Source organism: Gopherus evgoodei, chromosome 8 (assembly GCF_007399415.2).
Source record: "Gopherus evgoodei ecotype Sinaloan lineage chromosome 8, rGopEvg1_v1.p, whole genome shotgun sequence".
Lineage (NCBI taxonomy): Eukaryota > Metazoa > Chordata > Testudines > Testudinidae > Gopherus > Gopherus evgoodei.
Window position 1 is genome coordinate 35,664,717 of NC_044329.1, and position 21,568 is coordinate 35,686,284.

At 37.2% G+C, this 21,568-nt stretch overlaps 1 protein-coding gene across 6 annotated transcripts in view; it reads left to right on the top strand.

The window, feature by feature from the left end:
• Positions 1-21,568, top strand: part of MATR3 (matrin 3) — a 45,571-nt gene that overhangs the window by 2,956 nt on the left and 21,047 nt on the right. For 3 of the 6 annotated variants that reach the window (XM_030573975.1, XM_030573974.1, XM_030573976.1), the window contains exons 2-4: positions 10,279-11,343; positions 17,437-17,498; positions 18,470-18,511. In XM_030573975.1, the coding sequence (XP_030429835.1) occupies positions 10,441-11,343; positions 17,437-17,498; positions 18,470-18,511 (1,007 nt within the window). In that variant the 5' untranslated portion in view covers positions 10,279-10,440. The remainder of the gene's footprint in view (positions 1-10,278; positions 11,344-17,436; positions 17,499-18,469; positions 18,512-21,568) is intronic. The other 3 variants (XM_030573977.1, XM_030573980.1, XM_030573978.1) reach the window with 1 other exon arrangement.

The following is a 21,568-nucleotide window of genomic DNA, read 5'->3' on the forward strand; positions in this document are numbered from 1 at the left end:
GGGACTCTGTTTATAACAGGGTCTTTATTTTGGAAGAGTTCATCTGCAGAGTATTTCATACTTGAAGAGATTACAGTTAGTTGTGATGTGGAAATAACTGGGATGCTACAGGCATTCTAAGACCAAATGTTGCAAGAGTAACTGATAGAGTAAAGTACTTACTAAACAGATCCTGTCTACAACTTTTTCTGTTCCTGAGTTTTATCGGGAATATCTGCATCATAAAAAACAGGAAGAACTTTCAAATACCGCAGAATGAATTAGGGAATCATGCTGAACTCACTTCTAAAAATTCATTAACTGGAGAAAATCAGGAACTGATACATTTCCTCCCTTGTTGTTTACATACAAATAAAAAGTGCTATTGAGATGATGTAAAGGAGAAAGATGGGGACTGGGTAAGGTCCCATCTAATAGAGCTTTGGTTAGATCTGCCACAGATATGGGAAGAGACTGCTGCAACCAAACTCATAAGGAATTGATCTCCATGTAGTCTTTATGTATCTATTCCTCTGCTGCTTGCCTCTGATAGTTGGCTTCTTGATTAGTCCTTTGATCAGCACATAGCAACAAATAAATAATTCTTAGAAATAAGTATAACTGCTTCATACTATTTCTGTGCTTTCTCAGTTTTCGCACATGTATTATTATGCTGTCATCTTAATTTAAATGGGATTTTGGTTTCAGCAGTAAAACTGTTGAATGACCCATCAAGTTGTCACCTCTGCAAGTAAAATATGTGCCAGCAAGTTCACAAACAGCATTTTGATCTCCTCAGGAAAAAATTTTTTTTGGTCTAATTACAGAACTATCTGTAGGTATGGAGTTTTTGCATCGTTTCTGTATCCTGGTGTGCAAGAGATGTTAGGTTGGGATGTCTGTATTATACCGCTACTTCTATGAGTGACTCTGTTTCTGATTCAGTGGTTTTCAAACCTTTGTATTGGTGACTCCTTTCACACAGCAAGCCTCTGAGTGTGACCACCCCTTATAAATTAAAACCACTTTTTTTTTTTTTTTTTTTTTTTTTTTTTTTTTTACATTTAACATGATAAATGCTGGAGTCAAAGTGGGGTTTGGTGTGGAGGCTGACAGTTCGTGACCCCCCCCACGTAATTTCACAGCCCCCACTTTGAAAACCCCTGTGTGGTCTAGGTATTGTTTTTAAATAACAACTGTTATTTACTTGTTTAAATCTTCCATCTCGCTTTCAAAATTCTTGTTATAAATTCTTTGTATAACTGTAGTGCATAGAGACCCTAATCAAGGTTAGGACCTCGTTGTAGCAAAGTGCTGTGTAAGCACATACTAGTAATGGTCTCTGTTACAGTGAGCTTAAAACCTAAGTTCCCCATCCTGCAATGGCACATGCACAAGCTGACTCTCATTCCTGAAAAGAATCTCATGTTAAGCTCCCCTTGAGTGCAGAAATTTGCTTGAATGTATCTCATTGCATTCCCCTATATTCAGCATTGGTGAGGCCTCATCTGGAGTACTGTGTCCAGTTTTGGGCCCCACACTACAAGAAGGTTGTGGAAAAACTGGAAAGAGTCCAGCGCAGGACAACAAACATTATTGGGCTAGAGCAGATGATTTATGAGGAGAGGCTGAGGGAACTGGGATTACTTAGTCTGCAGAAGAGAAGAATGAGAGGAGATTTGATAGGTGCTTTCAACTACCTAAAAGGGGGTTCCAAAGAGGATAGATCTAGACTGTTCTGAGTGGTAGCAGATGACAGAACAAGGAGTAACGGTCTCAAGTTGCAGTGGGGGAGGTTTAGGTTGGATATTAGGAAAACCTTTTTCACTAGGAGGGTGGTGAAGCACTGGAATGGGTTTCCTAGGGAAGTGGTGGAATCTCCTTCCTTAAGGATTTTTAAGGCCTGGCTTGACAAAGCCCTAGCTGGGATGATATAGTTGGGGATTGGTTCTGCCTTGAGCAGAGGGTTTTACTAGATGACCTCCTGAGGTCCCTTCCAACCCTGATATTCTGTGTTTCATCAAGGACTATTGGATGTGAAACAGCATGAAGGTATTTAAGAAGCCATCTCAGAGTTCCTCCTACACAAATGTTCAGGTCTTGAGCAGTCCAGGCAAACAATGCACATTACAACAAAGCTTAAACTTGTTTTTCATAATTTTAAAAACAAAACTAGCTGCCTATTTAATTTAGAAAAACAGCAAAAAATATCAACCTCCCTTTCCATTTCTTATAAGTAGTCTGGAAGTTTAAATTTCCTCAGTGTGATAGGTATGCTTGCTTTGATCTGCTTAGCTCTTGGCAGTCCAGGGACTCTGGGCTGCTGGCCCCCTGCTGCCTGGAGTTCCTAGGGACAGCTCTCTTCCCCCATTAGGGAATTTTTCCCTGAGAACCCCCTGTAACATTTTGGGAACCACTGCCTTAGCTGGAATACTGTTTCTAGTTCAGGGTGCCATCTTCAGGAGCAATGTGAACAAATTGAAGAGAGTCCAGAGGAGAGCAGCAAAAATGATGAAAGTTTTAGCAAACCTCAATTATGAGGAAAATTTAAAAAAACTCGGTGTGTTTAGTCTTGAGAAAAGACAGTCAGGGGATAGGGGAGTGAACCTGGTAAGTCTTCACCATCCTTTTTACACAGTCTTTCATATGTTTGATCAATTGTTCTCCATGTCCACTGAGGATAGGAGTAGTAGTAATTGGCTTAATGTGCAGCAAGGGAGATTTGGGTTAGATGTTTTAGGAAAAGCTTTCTAACTAAGACAGTTTAGCGGAATACGCTTCCCACGGAGGTTGTGGAATCTCTATCATGGCAAGCTTTTAAGAACAGTTTGTCCAAACATCTTTTGGCATACTGCCTCAGTGAGCTAGATTACCTCTTTAGAGCTGGAGGGGTCCTGATTTCTATGGTTCTATACAGATTGGATTTAACAAACAGGATTGAAAAAGGGTAGAGGCCCAAGGATAGCACTGATAAGGTAATGCAGTTGCATAGGCTAGCTTGTTCACACAATGAATCTGACTCAGTTACATTTTAAAATATCTCTTATCTGTATTTCCCTATTTTCAGCTTTTAAAAATTCTTGTGCCTGTTTCTTTTTCTTTAGCTCAGCCTCTTCATTTTTGAAAAATCTCTTTTTCTAGGATTGCTATTTGTTTTGAGTAAAGCCTTTGCTTACAAAAAAGGGGTAAATAATGGTTTTCTGGTTGTCCCCTTGTTTGCATACTTCAGTACAACAAAAATGCATGCCTGGAATTAAAATAAAACCTAAATGTTACATATGACTGAGATAGGAAGCAGGCATCTTATTTTTTGACAGAGCTGTTTTGTCTCTACATCCATGTTATCTTAAACTTTAGCTTAAAGTTAAGAAAGTTTCATTTTTTTAACATTGATTTGACATAACTTATTTTTTGTTATGATAAAAAGTAAACAATAGAACTTCTTTTACAACAATTGAGACACTGTTTTCTGATGCAGTTATCTGCTATGTAGCATTTCCAGGTCTCACACTATAGCTCTGATCGTGCAACCTGTTGTGTCTGTGGACACAGAATGGATAAAAATGGATTATTAAAATAAATACATTAAAATCCATTTTCTATTTAAACTATTTTTATTAAAATTAATTTAAAAAACGTTTGAAATTGTCAACCTGTGTTAAGACCTAAACTTACTATGATCTGTTAAAATAATTTAAATTAAATAAAATTAATCAGTATGGCTCTGACACTGAAGTGTTAAAGAAGGTCAAACAACTGAACTGGTTGAAGTCACCGGCTAAGCAACTTGAACCAGAATTTGTTGAAGTGTTATACTATGTTTTGACAGAAGTAGCCACTTCGACAGATATGGAATATTCAAGTAGTTCCATTCAATTATTCATTCAGAGTTGAAAAATAAGTTGAATTGAAAAAGTAGGAAAGCTTATTTTTTTCTTCCAATCTCAGTAAAAACAAGGTGAGAGAGGCTGAATCCTGCTAGTTCTACAGTGGAAGGGTTTGGTGACCAGAAACAATCAGTTCAATTCACTAACAACAGAGAATACTCTCCCTTTGTTTTATTAAATCAGTTTTAAATGCAAAACATGTTCTGATAAATTTTCTTGTGTCCAGCACAGTTGAAGTAGATTTATTAAGCTAATAAATTATTTTAAAATGCTGTTTTGTGCACTTTTTTAATTTCTGCTTTTCATCCACATGCAGCTTGATGCAATCTCATAGTAATCTATAAATAAGAAATGCATCTTTCATCATTGTGACATATTCAAAATGTAAAAATTAAGAATATAAACAAATTTAAGAAATATTATAGCTTAACCATATGTGTGTATCGATAGTATATCCCTCCTGTTTAGCAAACCATACCAAATTTAGTGTAAAGGCTTTAATTTGCAAACTAAACAAGTGCAACAACATGTCTTAATGGTTACAAATGAATGAAACTCAACCTTTCCATAGGAGATCAAAAATTATAAATGGAAAACCAAGATTAAAATCAGTGATTGGATTGATTTTAAACTAATGCAGTTTAAATATGCCAAACTTAATCCTCAGGCTTCTAGGTACTGGGTTTATTTTTCAAGCCATACCCTTTAGAGTTAAAGATTGGACAACAATTAAAAAACGTCAGCTTAGTTTAGTTGAAATTAATTATAATGTGCTTCTGCTTAAACGAAAGAAAAATACAGAGATTGTTGTAAAAGTATTAAGAACTGTATTGATCATTCATAAGTTAGAACAAGTAACTTTCAAACTGAACAAACATCAGTCTGTTGCATCTGATTAAAATCCTAAACATCGCACAGATTTTTGGCTCCCTGCAAAAGTGAAACCTGCGTCCTATTAAGAGAAATTACACCTCCATTATAGATGACTTTTTTTAAGGATTGTAGGATCTGGCTTTATATTACTATAAGTTCTGTTAATTATATTTGGGGTGTGTGTATGTGCTAAAATTAGCATTTGAGAAGAGGACTTGCAAAGGTTTTTAACATGTAAACCAGTTATTTTTTTGTACTTCATCTGCTCCTGGTTCTCCTGCCTGTTTTTGTGACTTTATCACATTTTCCTATGTTTCCTTTAATCCTTGTTACAGAAACTTTAGGTGTTAACTATTACTAAAAGTTTTGTTGGTTTTTAAATTAAGTTGGAGGAGTCCTTTTAAGTCCACAGCCTATTCTTTCAGTCTTCCATAGGAAGAGCCAGTTTCCTTACACAGAACAACTTTTAACAGTGGTATTCTGTTGCTGGAAACAGATGTAGGAAGAAGAGTGTGCATATGTCTATAGTTCATGGATTATTGCTGTGACTAGTAAAACAGAGTTTGAACAAAGAACATAAGTACAAAAATTGAATTGGAGATGGACAGTTATGACTTTTGTTCATATTGGAAATGGAACAAGTAAATTGTGGCTGGAAAAAATGATTTAGTAAACAGCTGAAATAAACCTGTGTAGATTTATTCTCGTCCACTCACTTCACAAGGTGAGGCAACATGGATGTGGAACGTAAGATAGACATGGAAGCTTTTGTCTAATTTTCAAAATGTGTACAGTATTCAGTGTCAGTTTATTTTGGTGTTGCATATTAGTACTGTTAGTGAAATTAGTCAACACTTTCATTAAAATCTTTATATCCTCATGGTTGTGATTTATTGCTATCTGAATTTTGGTACAGAGTCTCAACTAGAGACTAGGGTTTTTATTAAACTTTTATTAACTATTTTCAAGCATGTGCAAATGAACTTCAGAGGCCTTATACTCTTTTTTGTAAATTGAAACCTTTATTAAACGTTTTTTGGTGACATATGTAGATTACATAAACATTTGTGCCATAACATGTATATCAGTCCTTAAAGACTTAGAGTTATAATATTCCTTAATGGAAGTTGTGTGTGTATTTAGTAGGTCTAATTTTTAAGGAGAAAATTTACACATAGTTTAACACATTAGACTTTGAATTAGCATGTCAAACATGAAAACATTAAGCTAGGTTACAGTTTTGGCTTTAACTCTTGTTAATATCTCTTTTTAAAGGAAGCATTTGTCAGGTAATTTAGGTGAAAAAATTGCCTTTAAAACCCCTAAAATGTTGTTTAACGTATTCTCATATTTTTATTTCAGTATTGGTATTTTTATTTAACCCTTTCCCTATAAGTGTTTACAGTACTATACTGGTGCAGGAAACCCAGAAAGTGAAACTGACTAGAAACAAAAGTGAAATTGTTTGTTTGGTTTTCGTTGTCTAAACTGAGAAACAGTAAAACAGCATGAACTATGAAATGTCATTTAGATTTTTAGAACTTTATTTTAATAACCCAAGGTATTTACACAGGTAAGGAAATTTTTTTTTAAATATTTTCAGCCTAAGTATACCTTTAAAGATGCTGATGTTAAGGTTTATATGGCCGAAGATTGATGTATCCTTAGAACTTAGACTTATGTAGTGCTATCCATTTGCTAAAGTAGAACTCTTAATGATTTTCATGGGGAATTTCCACTGAAAATGGATGGCACAATATAGCTGTCAGACTTCTAAATGTTTAGAAACAGAGTATGAATACTGTTTCTATATTAAAATAGAACAAAAACTCAGTACTGTTTGAAAATCAGCATTAATCTGCCTGTATATATGGCAGCTACACATTCAGTATGGTTCCAATTTTTCTTTTTTGCATTTTGTCAACCTTTAGTTAAGATTGTTTGACATTGTTCATGTTTATCTGTAGTTAGTAGCTCTTGGACTTTAAAAATGATATAACATTGAAATAGCTTTTACTATAAACTCTCAAAGTTTGATATTATCCATTTTCTGACTATAAATCTTTATAATTTATAAATTTAGAGTCCAAAACACATCTGTCCCAATTTTAACTATACTGGGAACAACACTTTCATAGCACTACGCTTCGAACTGAGCTAAATCAATCCTCAATTCCTTCCACTGCTTTGATCAATCATGGTCATCTTGTTAGTGTGGCTCAGTTGAGGGCACACTCACTTTGAAGTCAAGATCTTGGGGTACAGGTTCATCAGGACTTGTCAATACCAGGTATTGACACTGTACTGTAGTCCTTCAAGGGCCTGCAATGTTAGAAATGCTGTCTTTTGAATGAGATGTTAAACTTGACCATGTGGAAATTAAACGTCCTTTGGCTATGAAATTAGTGGCTCTTATTTCTTTCATTCTGTCCCCTTCCCACTTTTGATCTTAATTTACAAACAAAAGACTGGTGGCAATCATCAGGTGGCAATGATATAAGGAAATATTTAGAGACATCCACTCAGACACATAATTTCCCTTTATATTCAACTTCTTGACAGTTAACAAGGATAAACATTTATAGTATGTACACAAACTACTAAAAACCTCACAGTTCTGTCAGCAGTGGTTTCCCATGTAATTGTCTTCCTTCATCCTCTCCTGAGTTTTTCTCCTTGCTAAGTCTCTTCCGGTTTTGTAGTCTTCATTTCTGTTTTTCTGGCTTTCTCTTTGCAGATCTGCAGCATCCTTGCAGTAACACTCTGCAGAAACAATTTGTTTGTAGAACCAGGCTACAGGGTGAAACTCAGGTTCTCTCTGCAGCAGAACTCTGTATGAGGTGCTACTACTCAAACGCTCTTGGTTTTGTTCAGTGATTTTCTGACCAAAGCTATGACAGTAAACTAATAGTCAAGAAGTGTGGCAGGAGGATTAGCAGTGGATCTGCTTTTGAGGGAAACAATGCTTTTTCAATAGTACTGTAGGTAACTTTGGTGTCCTGTTCAACTTCTAGTTTAAGCAGGTTCTGATGTCCAAAGCTATGTGCGTCAAGCTATTGCTGGGCATATGGCTGTATGCTCAACCTTTGTTACCAGTTTCTAACTCAATGTTTTGCAAAGTTTCTTGATAGACCTTAAGAAAGGCACTATTAAAAAAACAAATTCTGTCCCATGCTACAAATGTATATGTGAACTGTACTTTAAGGGTTTAAGTTAATGCAGATGTATATAAAATGAAGTAATTTTTACTTTGTAAAGTAGTTTGTGAAGTACTTTGAAGGTAGTGTGAACTATTAGAGAATGCTACTACCAATTTTATCTTGAATATGAGCAAGTCTGAACATTTCTCTGATACTTTTAACATTTAATTGGCTCTTCATTTTACAATACAGTCCAAAATTGTCCCTTTTTTATAGAGAGACCCCTGGAACATGTTCAGTTTGGGTCTTGGATCTTGCCATTTCACCTAGCCACCAGCCTTCTCTGTCCCTCCCTACATTCTTGCCACTGAATAATTTATTGTGCAGCTACTGTTGTCTGGAATATCCTTCTACCTCTCCAGATCATTTGCTCTTTCCAAATAAGTTTTTCCCATGCTGCTTAATCTTATAGATCCCACGTGAAATTTATGTCAATTGAGTGCAAAAGGCTGCAGATTTTTTTAACCATAGGTAAAGCAAAATTATACTCATAACATTGGATGCATTGACGGTGGTCCTTTGTATTGGCTTTATGTATTATTCACATCTATTATAGGATTCTCTACATCTCTGATATAAGTCATAAATATTTGGTAAAGAATTAATATATGAGACATAAATAACATCTTTCGCCCTAGAGGATACCAAATTGCTTTAGACTTAGAAATATTGGTGAAAAAATATTTTACTTTAGTCACCAGTGAAAAATGGATTTAAATTCAGTATGCAGTTGTGAGGATCACACACTTGTAAACCCTGGCTTGTACTTTTGAATTCTCCTAATATTGAGAATGTGAAGCTCTGCAAGGCTAAGTCCCTGGGGTGTGCTTTAGAGAGTCTCCACTATTCGTCTCTTCAGAGGAAGACCCCCGCTTCTGTTCCCTTCTCACCCCAAAAATGGCCCTTCTCTGACAGAAGGGTGCATGATTTGGGGCTGTATGATTTATATTCTTTTCTCTGTTGCAAGGCCATTATGTTTTTATGGGTGAGTGGCTATGCAGGGGGGGCTGAGTGCCCTGCAGGAATTCAAAGGGTGTATTCTTTCCAGGACCCAAATGTGGTTGTCCTATGCTACCAGAGAAGGGCATTCATATGGGGAGTTGGACTGCTTAGACAGCACATGCCACCAGTCTGTAGAGGTATAAATATGAGGGGAAATACACTACCTCACTTCTCCACAAAAATGAAATCCCTTTGAAATACAGCATCTCTACATTGGAATAAAACAGCTGTCAAGAAGTATACAGAAACCCTACAAAACAATGTAGGAAGTGAAGAATACCTTATCCAATTGAAACTACAGAGGAAATGTAATTAGGCAGAATATATTACTCTGTTGTAGTATCCTCTCGAGGTCCCTTCCAGTCCTAGAATCTATGACTCTATAAATTACAGATTATATTCATCTCTTGTGAAAAATGCTGAGGGACATTTAACAACCATCGTGGTCATGATCTCAATTTTAAGGCACATCCAAAAGACAGCAGTATCATCAGTGTTTCCTAACAGTGTGTTGGTTCAGAACTGATGGGGATTAGGGGCGGGAAGAATAGCACCATCTTGTGATTTACCAATGCCTCTTCCTGCAGCAATAGGGTTTTCCTTGGACGTCTCCAATCCAAGTACTGACCAAACCTGGCCTTACTTAGCTTGAGATCTGATAGCACAGGCTGATGTGTTATGGCTGTGGTATAGTGAATAGATTCATTTCATATGTGGTATTAACCATATAACTGCAATTTTAGCAAGAGGTCTTATTTACTTTCTACCAAATTAAAACTTATTTTTCTTGTTCACATCTGTCTTCACTTCAGTAATTTGATTTGATTGCATAAAGGTTGAATATTATGTTTGGTCTTATTTACTAGATCTTATAGTAGACACTTATAACTTCCCTTTCGTCCTTTTCTATAGTGGTATAGTTTTCATTTCTAAATGTGTATATACCAAATTCATCTTGGTTTCCATGGCTTTTTGTTTTTTGTGGTCTTCTGGAACTTAGCATAGTGAAGTAGGTGTATACAAAAGCATTAAAGATCACGGCTTGTGTGCTAGTAAACTTGAGATGCTTTCTAACATCTAAAGCTTCTGAAATTCACTTATCTTCAATATGACTCATTTTTTGTAGGAGAAGACTAGTTTGTATAGGAGGAAAAACTACTGTATTTTTATCAAGTAATATATGTAGGTTCTGAGTACATCTCAAATCTGTTTAAGCTATGTAATAAAAGCCTTGTAAGATTGAGATCTTAAATGTTTTTTAGATCAACATGATGCATAAGTTTAAAACTGCATCTGTTTAAAGGGATTTATGACTAAAACTGCTTGTTTTTCTACAGAATTGTCTGGTGTTTCTCAGCTTGAAGAAGATCTACAGTCATTATTGATCCTTTTTTCTTGGCGTTACCATTTTGAAGTGAAGTTTACCTTACTAGTGTGAGCTTTCTTTTCAGCCATCTTTAAAATTTTGATCCATAAAGTAGACAAGCTATAGTTCTACAATGTCCAAGTCATTCCAGCAGTCATCTCTAAGTAGGGATTCACAAGGTCATGGGCGTGACCTATCTGCAGGAATAGGCCTTCTTGCTGCTGCTACCCAGTCTTTAAGTATGCCAGCATCTCTTGGAAGGATGAACCAGGGTACTGCACGCCTTGCTAGCTTAATGAATCTTGGAATGAGTTCTTCATTGAACCAACAAGGATCTCATAGTGCACTGTCTTCTGCTAGTACCTCTTCCCATAATTTACAATCTATTTTTAACATTGGAAGTAGAGGTCCACTCCCTTTGTCTTCTCAACACCGTGGAGATGCAGACCAGGCCACTAATATTTTGGCCAGCTTTGGTCTGTCTGCTAGAGACTTAGATGAACTGAGTCGCTATCCCGAGGACAAGATTACTCCTGAAAACTTGCCTCAAATCCTTCTACAACTTAAAAGGAGGAGAGCTGAAGAAGGTCCTTCATTGAGTTATGGTAGAGATGGCAGATCATCTACACGGGAGCCACCATACAGAGTACCTAGGGATGATTGGGAAGAAAAAAGGCACTTTAGAAGAGATAGTTTTGATGATCGTGGTCCTAGTCTCAACCCAGTGGTTGACTATGACCATGGAAGTCGTTCTCAAGAATCTGGTTATTATGACAGAATGGATTATGAAGATGACAGATTAAGAGATGGAGAAAGGTGTAGGGATGACTCTTTTTATGGTGAGACTTCGCATAACTATCATAAATATGAAAGTGAGTATGACAGAATGGGTCGTGGTCCTGGTCCTGAGAGATCTCTTTTTGAGAAAAAGAGAGGTGCTCCTCCAAATAGCAATATTGAAGACTTCCATGGATTCTTACCGAAGGGTTATCCCCATCTGTGCTCTATATGTGATATGCCAGTTCATTCTAATAAGGTGAGTTATGCATCAGATGCTTCTATTTTCCTTTACATTGTAGTATCTATTCTGTTTTTACCTTTTTCTTTGACTATTTCTATAGCCTAATTACTTTTAAAATCTGAAAATTTGAGTGAAAAAGGCACTTAGTTTATTTACAAAGTAATTGTTAATGAACACTTTAAACCAGGGCTTTACATTAATATTCTATTTGCCCAGATTGCTTAACTTCAGACCAAACAGCTATCATCTGCTGGGATATCTTATTTATATTTTACATCCTACATGTTCTCTTAACCACAAACATCTGGCATTTAAGCAGTTTTTTTGGTGTTTTTGTTTTTGGTTGGTTTTTATTTTTTTGTTTATTTTTTGCAGTGTATCTATTGTGCTATTCAGGAAGCTAGATTCAGCTCTCCTCCACATCTGTCTTGATTGCTGATATATATCTAGTTAAGATGCATTCTTGCACAACACTGCTTTTTTCCTTGTCCCTGGCCAAAGGGAAAGAGTTAATGTAGAGCCCTGGAACTTATTTGCAGGAGTATAATTCACATTTTAGATTAGCTCATTCTTGCCTTTTTAATTTCACTTTAACACTCTATCTCATACTATGGCTGAAATTTGTCGTCATTTTTTCTCCTTTTTTCACAACTTTCTTAGGCACACTTCAGACTCACTTTTTATTGTCACGTGTTGCATCTGTCCCTTTAGAAGCTCAGAAAAAAATCAGTCTGCTGCTGCAGTATCCTGCTCTGTGTTCCTGGTAGCGTTCTTTTACTTGACTTGCTACTAGAGTGGATCTTCTGGTATATTTATTTTTGATCAGACTTCCCTCTTAAATTATTCATAATTATAGTTCAAGTCTCTGACAAGGTGACAATTTACCCAAACTGGCTTATTTGCTCAGATATTATTTCAGAGCTCTCTTAACTTCAGCTTTTTGGTTTTATTCATTCTTGCTGATTTTCAATACACTAGGCAGCTGAATTTTGAAATTGGCTTTCAGTGCCCCTCCGGTCAAAATCAGTTACATTATATTTTTTCATTTGAAGGCTTTGGGGAAGATTATTCAAGTTAAGAATACATACATTTGCCTTAAAATTGATTTAATGTGGTGGTATTGTTACTAACTTTTTCTTTACAGTAACACCTGGAAGTATTACCTATTCCTGAAAACATTTTAAAACAATATTTTGTGTAATACAACTAAAATTAAGAAACCCGAAGTGTCCATATAACTTGAGAATTTAGCTGTTGTATTGTATTTACTAACTTGAAAAAGCAAATACAGGTTTATGAATTATTACTTCAGGTAACTCCAGTCAGGTTTTTTTCTTTATTTGGAATTTATTTTTGTAACTGATACAACCAATAAACAACAAACCCATAGTTATATGAAAACATCTTATATGGTTACAGAAGTTAAATGTTAACATCTTGAGATACTTTATAATGGTATCTCCTGTTATAAAGGTTCTTTTCAGTGCTTTTGCTTACTCTATTCTGCTTGCTTTTGTTTTGTCCAGAAACGTGGCATAAAAGAAGCCAATTGTGAAAGGAAGCTTTTTTTTTTTTTTTTTTTTAGAATATGAAAAAATATTTTCCCCCTTTGACAGTGTATTGAAAACACTTAAAATTTACAAACATTCTTCAGCTCACTTTAAACTGTTTAAGATCAAGTTAGTAACATAATACATGTGCAGGCTTAAACTTCCAATACAGCATATAAAATATTTTGGAAATCGGTTCCTCTGTTTTGCCAGGATCCAAATCCTGGGGTCTGCTTTCTTATCCATAAATAACATCACTGCAGGAAGAAAGTATTTTCCTGCAATGATATGGGTACCATATTTTCTCCAGTTTTGTTAGATATTCTTTACGTTATGATATTTCTGATTTTGAGTCACAGGTAAAACACCAAGATCTGAATCAAATTCTAGGGGAAGCAGATTGGAATATGCTTATGTGAGCTGGGACAATTGTAGCTTATTACTACAATATTTTCTCTTTCCTCTAAAATAAAATAGTATCAGGAGGATAGAGAAGGGACTGTGTGTTTTATTGAAGTCTGCCAAAGGGGAAAAAACTTAACTTCACAAAGATAAGAAGTTGCGCTCCTTTTCTACATACATTACTAGTTGTTCCTTTAACTTTGTGTATAAAACTTCATTGATGACTGACAGCTTGTTCTAACATCTACTTGTGGAAAGAAATACTTCCCAAATTGTCTGATTAAGCACTTTATCAATTTTGACCCCCTACATCATAGAACAGGATTTAGGCAAATGTTACCTCCCCGCTCTTCCCGTAAAATAAAACAGAGCCATTGTGGTAGAGGGAACAGCGTGAGTAGGTTAACTTGAAAATAAAACATTCAAGAGACATGGGTTTCTTAAAGTAATAGCCAAGACTAATAAATAAATATCTAACGTTAGGCTCCTAAATAAGTTTGGCTTGATTTTTTTTTCTAAAGTCATGAGCACCTTCAGCTGCTGTTGACTTCAGTGGGAGCTGAGGGTACTTAGAACTTTTGAAAATAGAGCAAAACATATTTAAGAGTTTAATTTCAGACACCCACCTAGATCAATGTCTGTGTGTAAATATGCCCTGAAAATTCAGAATTGGGAAACTTTGATCCTGAAGCAACCTGAGTAATATTTTGAGGAGTCTAGAACCCTTTTAATAGAATGTGGTAAAACTATTAAACAAAAACCTAACTAAGCAAGCGAACTTCACCTTAGTTTAAAAAAAAAAAATCTTCACTTGAAAAATTAAATTGTAAAAATATATATAGGCTGGGTTTTCAAAAGAACCTGAGGGAATTTGAAATTCACTATGGAGTTGGATGCCCAACTACTTTTATATGTGAAAATCCCAGCCAAAATACATAGAGGATATTAAATTGTTTGTCACTTTTAAAAAATAAACTTGCAAGCAAACTTCAAATATACTATACATTTAGCTGAGCCAGCCTTGGAAACTTTGCAAATTAAAAATGCATTGTGAACTCTTAAGTTTACATTTTCCTGTTGTTGAGGGGGTGTCTGTATTAAATGACTTAAATCTGTTTGCACCACCTTTTAAAAGCTTAAAATGGTCTTCCTTTTCTACATTTGGCCTCCTTCTGTTTTTAAGTAATGAATGTTTGGTATATAGTGGAATAAACTGGCTCTTATTCACAGGTTTGTGAATTAGAATCATTGATATACGAGTTCACAATTGCAGAGACAACAGTAGGAACTCATATCTTGTGAATCCTGCACAAAGTGAAGTCCTCCTTTTTAAAAACCAAAATAAACCAACCAACCTGTAACAGAGTGAGTGATCAGGATTTCATCCTGCTCTCTGATACGTTTTGTATATCTTAAAAAAAATCAGCCATACCGAATTCACTGTCCAGTTTGGTCAATTTCATGGTCATAGGATTTTAAAAATAATAAATTTCATGATTTCAGCTACTTAAATCTGACATTTCACAGTGTTGTAATTGTAGGGGTTCTGACACAAAAAGGAGTTGGGGGGGAGTGTCACAAGGTTATTGTAGGAGGTGTCATGGTTCTGCTACCCTTCTGTGCTGCTGCTGGCGGTGGCGCTGCCTTCCGAGCGGGGCAGCTGGAGAATGGTGGCTGCTGGCTGGAAGCCCAGCTCTCAAGGCTGAGCCGCTGCCAGCAGCAGCACAGAAGTAAGGATAGCATGGTATGGTATTGCCACCTTTACTTCTGCACTGCTGCTGGCGGGACGCTGCCTTCAGAGCTGGGCACCCTGCCAACAGTCACTACTCTCCAGCCCCCCCCCAGGTCTGAAGGCAACACAGAAGTAAGGGTGGCAACACTGCACACACAAACCCCGAAATAACTTTGTGACCTCCTGCAACTCCCTTTTGGGTCAGGACCCCCAATTTGAGAGACACTGGTTTCTCCTGAAAAATCTATATACTATCGGGTAAAAACACACAAAAGACCAGATGTTATGGTCCAAGACGCATTTTTAATGAGTGAGAATTTGGCAGGGCCCTAGTTACAGCTTAGTGACAATGCTTTATGGGAGACTTGAATTATCATTCTATTCTTTGCATGGTGTCAAGTATCAGAGGGGTAGCCGTGTTAGTCTGGATCTGTAAAAGCAGCAAAGAATCCTGTGGCACCTTACAGACTAACAGACGTTTTGGAGCATGAGCTTTCGTGGGTGAATACCCACTTCCTCAGATGCATGTAGTGGAAATATCCAGGGGCAGGTATAAATATGCTAGCAAGCAAGCTAGAGATAACGAGGTCAGTTCAATCAGGGAGGATGAGGCCCTGTTCTAGCCCTCAACTGCTAGAACAGGGCCTCATCCTCCCTGATTGAACTGACCTCGTTATCTCTAGCTTGCTTGCTAGTATATATATACCTGCCCCTGGATATTTCTACTACATGCATCTGAGGAAGTGGGTATTCACCCACGAAAGCTCATGCTCCAAAACGTCTGTTAGTCTATAAGGTGCCACAGGATTCTTTGCTGCTTTTACATTCTATTCTTTTGCTGCAAGGCCATTAAAAGTCTGAGTTCTTGAAGGCAAGGCAGTACAGTTAGCCTCTGATACTTCACTGCTTTACCCAGGAGGATGGTTATAACATCTTAAAAATGGAAAAGTTGCCCATACTGAATAAGATTTTTCTGGATCACAGAGAGAGGCCATCAATTTGTGCAGAATTTAAGCTTGAAAATATCATTGTACTATAACTAATTGCTCCAATACTTCCGCTGATGATCATGGGTTTCCTTGACAGCTGCAGAGTGGAATTAATAAAGTTCTGGTCAGTTTCATTGCTACTTGTTTGGAACCTGATGATCAAGAGTGGAAGTCAGAAATCATGTCTGTGTCATTCTGCAGTTGCTTACAAAAGTTGTGAGCAACAGCAAGAGCAAGGCACTGGACATTTTGATGAGGGAAGAGAACCAAAACTGGCCATTGAGGGAAGACTAGAGTAGCAGAGAGCTCCCTTTAATGGTTGGAAGAGTGGGGAAGAAGGGGGGAGGGGTGGATTTCAGTTCTATCAGTAGTCAGTCATAGTTCAGATTTATCAGATACTTTCTAGCCAGAGGCTGATATGGAAAATTGAACCCCTAGATAGGAGGCTATTCCTAGAGCCTTATAGAAATCCCAGCACCCTCCCTTTCCCTGCAAACTGAAGTACTGGGTTTATTATCAGGTTGTTACCTCTGCACCTGATAGATGTGAGACCCTTCTGCCTTTCTCCAGAACTCCTCTTTTGCATTTGGCTCTGGCTAGTAGTTAATCAAGTAAAGCTTTGGAAAATATGGTCTTTTAACAGATCTACCAGACAACTAAGTCCTGTTTTAGTGACCCAAGCAAATGAAGATTCTACCTCTTGGCTTTTGGAGTCTTTTCCACATTCTAGGAGTTATTTTCATTAAATTTTTTCTGATGTTTAATCTAAATATTATTTTGCTTAATTCCATTACTCCTAGTTATACCTCTTTGTATCATCCTGAACAAGTTCCCCCTCTCTTTGGTGTCTATATCATTCAAATACTTGTATACTTCTATCTTTCCCTAACATAGTTGTCTGGCTGAGCTATGCACTTTCAGTTCTTTTAATCTTTCCTTATGTGTCAGTCCCTCTAACCCCTTAATGATTTTTTTGTTGCTCTTTTTTGAGTTCATTACAATTTTTCATCTTCTGGCTTTTGTGCTACCCATAACTGAATGCAGTATATTTAAGTATGTTAGTCTTCGAAGGTCTGAGGTGTAAAGCAGAGGGGTTAGGAAAAAATCTCAAGGCTATGAAAGGAAAACCTTAGGCTCCCTGCAGGCATACTCTAGCAATTTTCTCATGATGAGCTTTGCATATCTGAAGCCAGAATCAAGCCCTTAGATTCCAGAGGACATTTTCCATCGGACACTTTGTCAGGTTATAACATTTTAAGGTAGGTCAAAATTCATTGTATTTTTAAAGCACTACAAACAGACTTCAGTATCTATACACAACTATTTGTTAAATACCTCTGCATAGAAGAGTAGGTACATAGCTGTGCAGAGAGAATGGTTTGTTAAAAAATATTTGACCTTATGTTGTTAATTGTAACTGTTTACTTTACTGCAGGAGTGGAACCATCATATCAATGGAGCAACCCACAGTCGACGTTGTCAGCTTCTTCTTGAAATGTATGAGTTTGAAATACCTTAAGCATTCTTGTGGTATGAGGGCGTGTAGAATTAGACAGCTGTTAACTATATTTTACAGAGCAGGTTTAAATAATTTGCCCGGTGTGCTCTGAAAAGACCAATACATTAAACTTGTTTTAGCCATTCCTCTTAAGCATCTCAGGGCCAAAAATTAATTAAATATGCTGCAGAAAGGCAATTTAGTCTCTGCTAAGCTCTTATGCTTTACATATGTTTAGACAGTGTCAACTAGCAGGTGTTCAATGTTTGTAACATCTTGCAATACTCCCTAGTTATGCTTCTAGGGCAAACTTCCAAGAGGTTCTCCTTTCAGTCTGTTCTACATATAGTGTAGACTCAAATCTCTCCTGTTGTAATACTACAGATTATTGCTAGATATTTGGTATATAAGTACACCTCTACCCCACTCTAACGTGACCAGATATAACACAGATTTGCAAATAGCGTGGTAGCAGAAGGGCTCCGGCTGCTGCTGGGAGCCCAGGACCCTTTAAATCACCGCTGGAGCCCTGCTGCTGCTACCCCAATGCTGCGGCAGTGGGGCTTGGGCAGTGTTTTAAAGGGTCCGGGGCTCCCCACCCAAAGCCCCAGGCTCTTTAAATCGCCTCTGCAACCGTGCCACCGTTACTCCAATATAACAGCATTTCACCTATAATGCAGTAGGGATTTTTTGCTCCCCACAACCACGTTATATTAGGGTAGAGGTGTATAATACACTCCCTAGTCTGGGGGAAAAACCACCTAATTAATTAGCATTGAAGTGCTTATGGCTGTTAGAAATTACATTTGTTTAATGGCTGCCAGTCATGCTATCCAAGTTATTCCTGTACAATGTGTTCATGTTTTCCTGCTTCCTGTGAAACATGTGAATTTGTAGTAGTTTTGTGTAGATACTGTCCTTTGCAATCCTAATTTTATTTTATTTATAAATGACCTTTTTTCATTTAAAGATATCCAGAGTGGAATCCTGATAATGATTCTGGACATGGAATGTAAGTAAAACATGAACAATGCAAAATACAAGTTACTTTTATATTGGAAGTACATAATGCAATGAAATGACTAATTACAACTTGGCATTTTTTCAACTTTGTCAAATATTGGAAATACTAAAATCTTTCAGTGTGTCAGAACAAAGGGGCTCAATTTCCTATCACTTAATAGAGTGCAGGGTTCTGGGTTTTTTTTCCTAAGTTTTATCCTGTCTGGACACTTGTCCACATTTCCTTTTATGGGTGGACTGCTCTTATACCAGCTGAAAAGCAGCACTGATTTAACTGAGTTGGCTCTCTTTGTGTAATTATATCTAGGAAATAGAGAAATTGTCTGGAGTGTAGCTGTTAAAATCAGATTGAGGGTTTGTAAAATGAGTCTGATTTTTTCTGCTATTGCAACTTTAGATAAAAATTTATAATGAACAATATTATAAATCCTGGCAATAGCAAGAGGGAACTAAATGCCACTACTAAAATATTGAAAATTAAAGCCATAATTCTGACTTCAACAGAACTACTTTCTTATAATTAAATACAGTCTTAATTGCTTTTAGAATCGGGGGCTAAAATTATATTTTTATTAACTTTTCTATTAATGGCATAAAATTGCTGTAGTGTTAACAGTGAGAAGTTATTTTGACTTTTGATACATTAATGAAGTTATTGTTAACTTTTTAATACACAGGCCAGGTTTTGTTTTAAATCTCACCCCCTTGGGAGCCTACATGACTTAATCCTGCTCCACTGTCATAGGTGTCAGTTTTGCCATTGACTTCAGTGAGACCAGGATCAGGTCATTGACTTGTGGAAGTTCAGTGTATGGAAAGGTGATTCTGATTCCAAATAGAGAATGGGCTTTTTGCTTACCAATTTTGAGTTTGTGATGTTTACAGTGAGGATGTTACTAAGGCTCTAGACCAGTGGTTCCTAAAGTTGTTCTGCTGCTTGTGCAGGGAAAGCCCCAGGTGCGCTGGGCCGGTTTGTTAACCTGCCACATTTGCAGGTTCAGCCGATTGCGGCTCCCGGTGGCTGCAGTTCGCTGCTCTAGGCCAGTGGGAGCCGATGGAGGGACGTACTGTCTGCCGCTTCCAGCAACTGCCTTCGTTATTTACTTATTCCCATAATACAAGAACTAGGGGCCACCAAATGAAATTAATGGGCAGCAGGTTTAAAATAAATAAAAGGAAGTTCTTCACACAGCGCACAGTCAACTTGTGGAACTCCTTGCCTGAGGAAGTTGTGAAGGCTAGGACTATAACAGCATTTAAAAGAGAACTGGATAGTTTCATGGAGGTTAAGTCCATTAATGGCTGTTAGCCAGGATGGGTAAGGAATGGTGTCCTTAGCCTCAGTTTGTCAGAGGGTGGAGATGGATGGCAGGAAAGAGATCACTTGATCATTACCTGTTAGGTTCACTCCCTCTGGGGCACCTGGCATTGTCCACTGTTGGTAGACAGGATACTGGGCTTGATGGATCTTTGTTTTGACCCAGTATGGCTGCTCTTATGTTAACCACTGCTCTAGACTTCTCTTCTTCAGCAAATAGGAGCATTTTAAGTTTGAAACTTTAGTAGAATTTCAGATTTTACATAATTTTTTTAGTGATTAGGGAGTTAGATCTAAATGGTCACTCTAGCAATTTAAGACTCTAAAATGGGAAGAAAGTAAAAAATTGAAATATGATTAAGTTACTTTATAACAATCTTAATTTTTTTTATCTGCTTTGATGTCTGTCTCCTTAATGTTCTCTCTGGAGGTGTTTGTGCAGAGAATAATGAATAATAAATTGCAGAATGAAAACTTGAAGGAATTAATTATTAAATAGCTTTACATGGTGATCATATATTTGATCTAACTAAACATTTCCCTAAAAGAACTAAAGAAATCTATTGTTTAAGAAGGTATCTGCCTTTAAAGGAAATTGCACTAAAACTGAAATGTTAACTATAAAATTGCCAGATTTTGAGAAGTAATCTTGCCATAAAACCTATGGGATAAAAATAGTTTAAGTTCTTTGATACCTAGGAATCCAAATCTCAAATTTGGAGTTCAGTGTCAGATCATGACTTCAGCAAAGTGGCCCATGGTCACAGATGTGGAGCATGGGAAAAATGATCAATTTCTGCCTTGGAAATTTCACTGTCCCAAAATGATTAGGTTGAAGCTGGACAAACTTTTTTTTAATGAAGCACAAACTGATTATTTCTAAGGGTATGGCTACACTTTCAGCCGTACTGCGCTACTGCGGGAGCGCTCCCGCGTCAGTGCTTTGAAGTGCAAGTGTGGTTGCAGCGCCAGCGCTGGGGGAGGGCTCTGCCAGCGCTGCAGGCACTTCAGCTCCCCTTGGGGATTAGCTTGCAGCGCTGGGAGCCGCTCTCCCAGCGCTGGGGCACTGTTTACACTGTTGCTTTGTAGCGCTGTAACTTGCTGCGCTCAGGGGTGTGTGGTGTTGTTTTTTTTCACACCCCTGAGCGAGAAAGTTGCAGCGCTATAAAGTGCCAGTGTAGCCAAGGCCTAAGGCATAGGCTGACTTGCTGAAACTTCATGGTCAGACTTCTAATGCAAATCATAAATATCAGGGTTGGAAGGGACCTCAGGGTCATCTAGTCCAACCTCCTACTCAGAGCAGGACCAATCCCCAGTCAGATTTTTGCCTCAGATCCCTAAATGGCCTCCTCAAGGATTGAACTCACAACCCTGGGTTTACCAGACCAATGCTCAAACCACTGAGCTATCCCTCCCCCCCATAGCCTGACACCTGAAAGATTCTGCACGAGACGATTTTTAGGGTTGCTCTTTTGATCAGGTAGTGTTAAAACTTTTTGTTTTCACTAAACTTTTCCCCTAGGCATAAAAATATATTGCATTTAAGATGCTTGCATTGCAGTGGTGCATATAGTGTATTGTATTTGTAATCTTCCAGTAATGAATACTGTAGCTATTAGCTGCTAACATAGCATAACTTACAAATTTCCACTTAATTCTTAGTTAAACTACTAGTACAAGTAATTCCTCTTTAAACTGTATACAGCTTTATACCATAAAGATGCAGAA